Source organism: Quercus suber, unplaced genomic scaffold, assembly GCF_002906115.3.
Source record: "Quercus suber isolate HL8 unplaced genomic scaffold, Cork oak 2.0 scaffold_42, whole genome shotgun sequence".
NCBI classification, from domain to species: Eukaryota; Viridiplantae; Streptophyta; class Magnoliopsida; order Fagales; family Fagaceae; genus Quercus; species Quercus suber.
Window position 1 is genome coordinate 442,568 of NW_027069507.1, and position 9,182 is coordinate 451,749.

Consider the following 9,182-nt stretch of genomic DNA (forward strand, 5'->3'; position numbering starts at 1 on the left):
CCGTGTTTTTTTTTTTTTTTTTTTTTTTTTTTTTTTTTTTTTTTCTGTTGATTTTGTATTTAATTAATTTGGTAAGAAGCTAATGTTTGGACATATGCTTTTTGGCTTCTATTAAAAAAAAAACGTTATTATCAGATAAAAAAAAGAAGGGGAAAAGCATATGCTAGATCAGAGAGACACCAAAATATACACTTCAAATCATATTTTAAGTATTTTTTATTTTAGCATAATATTTATTAAAAAATGTTACCTGTTAGAGAGACACCAAAATATGGCATATTGTCCTGTTATAATATGTTTGTGATCATGTCTTCTTAGGATTTACAATTATCTTCCCTTAATAAATTTACACATTTTAATACCATATGCATGTTTTGGCCTAGTGTTATAACTTATAATGTGTTTGTCATTATGAAATAGGCTTTTTGGTTCAAATCCTACTGGCTACTTACATCCAAATACTCAAAACCTTTGCAACAAATTCTTTACACCCTAGAGTTCAAAATTTTTCTTGCACATTAGATTAGTAAAACACTAAAACGATCGTATCTATTAGGAACTTGATGCTAAGCTGCGGTTCTACAAGAATTAACCCTCTATAAATTTTTATTTGATTTTTTAATTTGCTTTCTTGCATTAACAGAATCTCACTTTATATTTTTCTAGGACATAAATTTCAGGGGTTTAATATATAGCAACCACAATGTAGTTCCACCCTTGAGAAAAAGAAAGGGAAAGATTGTTGTACTTGCTTCAACTGTAGCATGGTTGGCTATGCCAAGAATGAGTTTCTACAATGTAAGAAACCTTCTTGATTGGAATGCCCTACAAGCAAGGCAGCCCCGATATCCTTTTTTGAGACATGGAGGGCTGAACTTGGTTCGGATATTGGAATAACAATTGTGACTCCTGGATTGATTAAGTCAGAAATGTCAGATAGCGCAAATTTATCAAAGGTATATTTTGAATTAAATGAAACCTGAAAGCTTATCCTTCACCAACCTATGATCTTGAATCAAGTTTATTTTGCATTTATATTAGAGGCAATGAAGTGTCTTAAGCCACTAGATACCAAGAGGGTAAGACGTTCTAATAGTATTGAGTAATGGTATGGTAAAGTCCCTTTATAATGTGAAAATGATCACTTAAGCCAGACAATAACTGTACTAGCTACTAATTAACCTTTTTGAATCTTTTTTTTTACTGACATGGTTTATGACACATCAATTTGTAAGCCTTATACAGTAAAATTTTTATATATGTCAATACCACTCCTGTTATATGTGAATGTGATTTCTGGATAGGTTCAAGCAACCTGGATCCTAGCTAAGACAACAGAATGGTGTGCCAAGGCAATTGTGGCCAATGCTTGCAGGGGAGATATGTACTTGACCGAGCCATCTTGGAAGGTGATGTTTTGGATGAAAATCATGTGTCCTGAAGTATTGGAATGGTGTTTACACTCGACGTTTGTCAAGAGGTGCCAGACTTCAAAGGACTCCTAGCTGCAACATCTGGTGTTTTAAGCCAATAAATTCTTCAACACAGTTCCAATTTAATCTCCACACATCAAGGCAGATAAAAATCATGAAGCCAAGCAGAACTAATGGGTCTCGCTTCAATTTAGATATTATACCTTTAGAGTTGAACAAAATTGTCACTTTCAGAGTTATCTGTTTATTTTGAGATGTTAAATTTAACAAAACCAATGGATGGTTTAGACAGCACAACCATCTCCGTTTATGGGATTATCAAAGAAACTCAATAGTGATTGAAATATGGAATGATGTATGAAGCTATAAAGACATTTTTCCTGCATTAGAACTAAGATGAAATGGCAACTTTCAATGAAGTGTGTTAAAAAGATTCTGGCTCCATCATATTGTTAAAAGGATCTCAATTTGCCATGAATTGAAATATTAAATAAGTGTTTACAAATAGTCAAATAGTACATCGTTTGCCAAAAAATAACACCCAATGTATCAATCATTACCCTTTTTTCAGCAAAATTGTAAATCAAAAGTATAATGGCTTCATCAATATTCCATCAGTATTCTTAAATGGATTTTAATCTGCCATGAATCGAAATATCAAATGAGTGTTTACAAATGGTATGTTGTTTGCCAAAAAATAACACCCAATGAATCAATAAATACACTCTTCCAACAAAATTGTAAAACAAAAGTATACTAGCCCCTTCAGTCTTTTTAAAAGGATGTATATCACTAAACAAAATATTGAACTAAAAAATTAGTTTTCTTCTTGGTTTAAAAGCATATCTGCTCCATGTTCTCACATCTAACTTCACAACCCGCTCATATGCCTTCACATCTAGCTTCTTCAACTCATCCATGTGGAAGTCAAATGAATTCTTTGTTGCTGCCCTAGCGGCACTCCACATTGCATCTTTGAGTACCTTCCCAGGAAAATCCTTTTTGAAATTTGCATGTAAATCCCTCAGTACCTTGACCACCTTCTCAAGCAGCATTACCAGAAAAGGACTCACTCCAACATGAGATATAAGCTATTATACATAGAATCTTGGCAGATTAATAGCCATATAATACAATTCTCTTCATTGCTTATGATCTTGTCTCATAAATAAATTACCAAAAAAAGTGTATATTTTGGTGTCTCTCTGATCTAGCATGTGCTTTTCCCCTTCTTTTTTTATCTGATAATAACGTGTTTTTTTTTTTAATAGAAGCCAAAAAGCATATGTCCAAACATTAGCTTCTTACCAAATTAATTAAATACAAAATCAACTAAAAAAAAAAAAAAAAAACCCTTACTCTGTTTTCTTAAATTTCTTAGATATTTCTCTCAGGCATTTAATCAAACAGTTGTAGTAGCATACTCAAAATTAATAATGCAATACACATCACTAGACTAGAGCTCACAGAAACCCAACCCCAAAAAATTAAACCAAACCAAGAAATTCCTAGAAATTCACTCATGAAAAAAAAAAGAAAAAAAAAAGAGGGTTCTTTGTAGATTTAAATACCAATACCAGCAAAAAAGAGAAAGAAAGAAAAAGAAACAGAAAAAACAAACTTACTAGGTGTTGCTGTCAAATGGCGGTGGAAGCACAAGCAGCCAACGAGACATTGGCAGCGATATGATGGAGCTACCTGTCACGGTGGCTCTAGTTCCACATCTCTCTCCTCTCTCCAGTGGCTCTGGTTCTTTCCATTAGTGTCATGTTAATAACCTTGAGTTGCTACTTTTTAATCTCACGTGTATATCACATGATTTTATTCTGTTAGTTTTTTAACACTAAGCTAACGAAAGTATTGATTTGGCAAATTTGAATAGTTTAAGGAGTAAATTGACCAATATAAAAGTTGAGGGGATTTTTTGGCCAATAATTTAAAGATTAGGGAGTATATGAGCATTTTTTCTAAATATTTTTAATGATAGATTAAATAGATAAAAAAAAATTTATATATTATATTTTTTTAATAAAAAGTAAGGGGATTCATTTGAACCCCCTAAAATACATTTAGCGCTGTCCAGGTTTATGAAATACATCTAACTTTGGTCAAACCAACCATAGTATTAAAGGTTCAAAATTTGTCATAATTTAATATTGTGGTCAATAATAATTGGGGGAGATAATTACTTGGTGAGATTTGAATTGAGTATTTAATATAATATATAAAAACATAATTTGAGTACTTGGCTGAAAAGCTTAAATCAATACATGGTATGAAGTCAACTATGTTATATTGATCTCTCACTTTTCTCATTAATATTTAATGAGAGACTTTGTTACTTAACTATTACATTATCCCCCCTCAAAAAAAAAAAAAAAAAAAAATTGATATGAGTTATTAAATAGTGAATTAATGTGACAAGCTAACTGCAGCCATGGATGGCTTTATCACTATCTATTCAAAATGACTTAACTTAGTGGCATAAATATTTATTTATTTATTAAGAGAAACATGGCTTAAATCTTCATTCTCTTCTTGTTGTAACTATCAAGTTATTCCCCCCACCCCCACCCCCTTCCAAAAAAAAAAAAAAAAAAAAAAAAAAAAAGGGCAGACCAAAATTTTTATTAGACATAATTTAATAACAATAGAGGAATGTACTATATAATTAAATGTCTTATTAAAAAAAAAATGTAAAAACTAGTAAAATTTCTACTTAACAAAAAGTTTTTTTTTTTAAGTTACTAAGGTTTTTTTTTTTTTTTTTGGGGGAAGTTACTAAGTTAGTAAGACATGAATACATAAATATATAGAAAATATTAGCTTATAATTTATCTTGGGGGAAAGGTTTAGCTCTATTAGAAATACTAAATAATTGTATTATATTTCTCAATGAAAGAGTATACATGAGTGTTTTTATATAAGAGGCATATGAGTGCAGTACAAATAAGAGTGTAGTACAAGAATGTGTGTTATACAAGTAATCTAGTTGGGTCTAAAGCCCACAACACTATACACGTTAACAGTCTCCCTCAAACTCAAGGTGGATGTGAGACCAACTTGAGGTTGTCAACCAAAGTACGAAGGCGTCCCTTAGGATGTGACTTGGTAAAGATATCTGCAAGTTGATCTTTAGAGGAGACTGAGATCAGTTTGAGAGCACCATGGACAATCGATCTCGATGTGTTTAGTTCGTTCATGGAAGACATTATTGTGAGCAATATGAATGGCACTCCAATTGTCACAATAAAGAAGAGTAGCAGAGGATGTAGACACACATAAGTCTTTGAGAAGCCATCGTAGTCAAAGGAGCTCAGATATGGTATCAGCAAGGGCACGATATTCTGCTTCAGTACTGGAACGGGCCATATGAGTTTGTTTCTTACTTCACCAAGAAATCAGAGGAGAAGAACCAAGAAGAAAGTAATAACCAGTGATGGACCTGCGATCAATGGGATTTCCTGCCTAATCAGCATCAAAAAATGCACGGAGAATAAGAAGAGACTGAGCAGAGTAGAAATGCCTATAGAAGAGAGGGCCTTTTAGGTATCAAAGAATGCGTAGAACAGCAGCATAGTGAGTCGATCGTGGAGCAAACAGATACTGGCTCACTTGGTGAACAGCATAGGAAATGTCTGGACAAGTGACAGTAAGATAAATTAGGCTGCCAACCAAGCATTTGTAAAAAAATGGATTAAACAATGGTTTCCCCCCCCCCCCCTCAGGGACTCAGATGCGCATTAAATTCAACTAGAGTGTCAACAGTCTTACTATCAGTGAGTCCAACTCGAGACAAGAGTTTAGACGCATACTTGGCTTGAGTAATATAAAGTCTATCTGTAGAATGAGTGATTTCAAGACCCAAGAAATAGCTGAGATGTCCAAGATCTTTCATCTCAAACTGCTTACTAAGAAAATCCTTGAGTTCTTAAATGCCACTGAGGTCATCATCAGTTATGATCCTATCATCCACATACAAAATAAGTAAAATAGTGTCTTTGTCAGTGCGATGAAGAAATAAGGCATAATCATAATGACTGGCCATGTAACCCAAGCGAGAGATAGTAGAGCTAAATTTGGCAAACCAAGCTTGTGGAGCTTGTTTAAGACCATAAAGTGCACGTCGAATGTGACAAACCTAGTTTAAGTCAGCAAAGAGACCAAGAGGAGGTTGCATATACACTTCTTTACTTAAATCCCCATTAAGGAATGCATTTTTGACATCCATTTAAAAAATGTCTCATTTACTAGCAGCAACAACAGCTAAGAGAGCACGAATAGATGAGATTCGAGCAACCGAAGCAAAGGTCTCTTCATAATCAAACTCATACTCCTGTGTAAAACCTTTTGCAACAAGACGAGCTTTGTAGCGCTCAATGGACCCAGCAGAGCGAGTCTTAATCTTGTAGATCCACTTATAACCAACCACAGATTTTTCGGGGAGGAGTGTCACCAAATCTCAAGTATGGTTTTTAGATAATGCATCAAGTTTCTCTTTCATTGCAATCTGCCATAAGGGGTCAGTGGAAGCCTCACGATAGGTGTGAGGCTTGTGTAGTGTAGTAAGGGCAGTGTAACAATGATAGTCAAGTAAATGTGCAAAAATGGATCTTACTCAAGTTAAGTGACGAGGTGGAATGTCTTGTGCAAGATCTTCAGGCAGAGCAGGAGCAAGGGACCCAAGCTCAGGGTTGGTTTTGGGTAGCTCATCTTCAACATGTTCATCTTCCACCTGTTCATTAAAGGGTAAACTAGGAAAGGGATCAATGATATTTGGTGGTTGGACAGAGAAGTCTACAGGAGAACTAGGAGCAACTACAGGAGGATCAGGAGTAGTTACAAAAGGAATATGTGCCTCATCTGAAAAAAGATCTAAGACAAAGGAGAAAAACAGGAAGGCACGGAAGTGAGAGAGCTCGACAAAGAGGCGATATTCCCAAAAGACAACATTGTAGGAGATATGAAGACGATGAGAAACAGGATCATAACATCGATACCCCTTTTGAGTTTCGCCATGGAAAAGAAAACAACAAAACCTTGACCAAGACTCAAGTTTGTTATGCTCATGTGGCTGAAGAAGTACAAAACAAGCAGAACCGAAGGAGTAAAGATGGTGATAGTCTGGAGGTGACCCAAAAAGGTGCTCATATGGAGTTTGATTTTGGATAACAAGACTCGAAATGCGATTAATAGTATGAACAGAATGAAGAGCAGCTTCACCCCAAAAAGGAGCAGGAATTTTGGCAGAGAGAAGGAGAGCACAAACAGTGATAAGAATATGACGAAATTTTCGTTCGGCTCTACCATTTTGTTGAGAGGTACCTGGACAAGTTAGTTAATGAACAGTGTCATAGGAATGCAAAACAACTTGGAAAGCATATTGAGTGTATTCAAGAGCATTATCAGATCAATAATTTTCGATACGTCTAGAAAACTGAGTTTCAACCATTTTTTGCAAAATTAGAATATACTTCCAATAATTCAGAACAATGTTTCATATCAAAAATCCAGCTATGGCGAAAATAATCATCAACAAAGACAACAAAATATCGAGACCCACCAATACTAGAGACAGAGGAAGACCCTCAAACATCAAAATAAATAAGGTCAAAGATATCAGTGGATATTGAATCACTAGTATTGAAAGGCAAAGCTGGTTGTTTTCCTAACTGACATGAAACACAATCAAAATTTTCTATAGACACCGAACCTAACAAAACTCTAAAAGCCAATTGTTATACCCGAAAGGAAGATGCATGACCAAGTCAAGTATGCCAAAAGTGCAAGGGAAGGAATTGAAGAAACTGTAGAGGCTGCAGCAATAGAAACAAGAGCAACAAGTGGAAGACGAAGGTTGTCCACAGGAAATATATGCCCAACTCTAGGACCGGTCCCAAGCTCTTGTCCCGTCTTCGGATTTTGCACAATACACCCAAAATAATCAAATATAATGCGATAACATAACTCAGCTAATTGTCTCACAGAAAATAAATTGTAAGAAAGATCAGGAACATTAAATACCCCAAGAACCGAGAGGTTGGAGGTTGAAACAAAACCTATATTATGGCCAGACATAGTGGAACAATTTGCTGTGCGAATATTAAGAGGGTGTGGTGCAGGTTTGAGTTCAGAAAATAAGGACAAGTGAGGTGTCATGTGATTACAACAAACAGAATCCATAAGCCAAGAGGAAAGAGACATACCAGATAAAGCTGAGAGAGAAGAGAAATAAGATGCATTACCAACCATACGAATGACATTGGCGATGATGTTTTTAAGATCATCTGTAGACATTGTGAAAGTGCATCCTGAAGATTTAGACTGTGCAGAGATGAGAGCCATTGGCTTGACACTCTCAGTGTTAGCAACATTAGCAGCAGAAATTGAAACAACTGATTTGTTGTGACGATAGCAAGTCTTAATTTTATGGCCAAAACGTTTGCAAAAATTGTCAGCTACAATTATTGCAACAAGAAGAAGATATGTCCTTATTCTTCATTTAGAAGCAAAATATGCAAAAACAGACTGCAAAAATGAAATCTACACGAAAAACTGGGTAATGAACACCTGGACTGCAAAAGTCAACTCTGAGAAAAGTCAACGATCAAAGTCAACCGACGGTCAACATAGGTCAACGGCTTGGTCAACGATGATGTCAGCTGACGTGGTGGGTGACGTCAACAGATGAGTGGATGATGATGTCAGCAAATGACGTGGCAGAGATGACATCACTTAAGGTTAACATCAGCAAGTGCAGATCTGGCACGTGTAGGCACGTGGTGGCACATGAAAAAGACCTCCGGTGCGTGTCAGCACGTGGAACGCGTGATCTTGGGTGCAAAATCTTTGGGCGGCGTGTGAAGGCGCGAGCAAGCTCCGATGACGATGAGGTTTCCACAATTGAGTAGATCGAGGCGAGACAATTACTGTGGTACCTGAAAAATACTTATCGGAGCAAGATACACGGCGAAGACGATAAATGCAATGGTCTGTGTGGTGCAGGACTCCTCAACGACGGTGGTTGCAAGTCCAGAACCCAAGGATGACGGCTGAAAGGCATCGGAGGTTCTACGGGGAAAGACTGCGGTAGCTGTTGTGATGGCAGAAGCGATGTAGAGAATAGAGTGACACTAATAAAGACAAGACTGCTAAGAAAAGGTTAAAGCAGTGGCTCTGATATCATGTTAGAAATACTAAATAATTGTATTGTATTTCTTAGTGAAAGACTATACATGAGTGCCTTTATATAGGAGGTATATGAGTGCAGTACAAGTAAAAGTGTAGTACAAGTAAAAGTGTAGTACAAGAATGTGTATTATACAAGTAATCTAGTTGGGCCTAAAGCCCACAACACTATACACGTTAACAAGCTCCAAATATGTTTGGGGTTTTGAGCTCCAACTACCAATAAAAAATGACATATACTTTGCTTTGTGCAATGTACATAATTCATTTGATTAGTAAATGCACATAACAAATCCAAATGTCATCTTTTTATTGATGTTTGAAGCCAAACTCTTTCCATTATCTTGGACTTGGATATAGTGTCACTTAAAACCCAATAATTAGTGAGTCACTTAAACCTTTAATAGAGTTTTGGATTGAGATCCGGTGCAATAAAAAGGGCTATTGCACCATGCAATAGCAAATCAAAAGTTGGAATTAAAAGTTTCAAAAGTCGATTTTAATCTCTCAGTCCTTGAATATATAAAAAATTAACCTTAAAATTTTTACCATTTTACTTAT

The 9,182-nt window shown here is 35.6% G+C and overlaps 1 protein-coding gene across 1 annotated transcript; it reads left to right on the forward strand.

The window, feature by feature from the left end:
* Positions 1–243: 243 nt before the first annotated feature.
* LOC112016334 (11-beta-hydroxysteroid dehydrogenase 1A-like) lies at positions 244–1,791 on the forward strand. Its single transcript, XM_065771344.1, has 4 exons — positions 244–252; positions 667–798; positions 837–956; positions 1,305–1,791. Exons 1-4 carry the CDS (start codon positions 244–246, stop codon positions 1,503–1,505), a joined length of 462 nt encoding a protein of 153 aa, XP_065627416.1. The 3' UTR covers positions 1,506–1,791.
* Positions 1,792–9,182: the final 7,391 nt, after the last annotated feature.

Coding starts and splice junctions, on each gene's coding strand:
- LOC112016334 (XM_065771344.1), top strand. Junction 799..836: donor CAAGAATGAGTTTCTACAAT/GTAAGAAACCTT, acceptor CCTACAAGCAAG/GCAGCCCCGATATCCTTTTT. Junction 957..1,304: donor ATAGCGCAAATTTATCAAAG/GTATATTTTGAA, acceptor ATTTCTGGATAG/GTTCAAGCAACCTGGATCCT.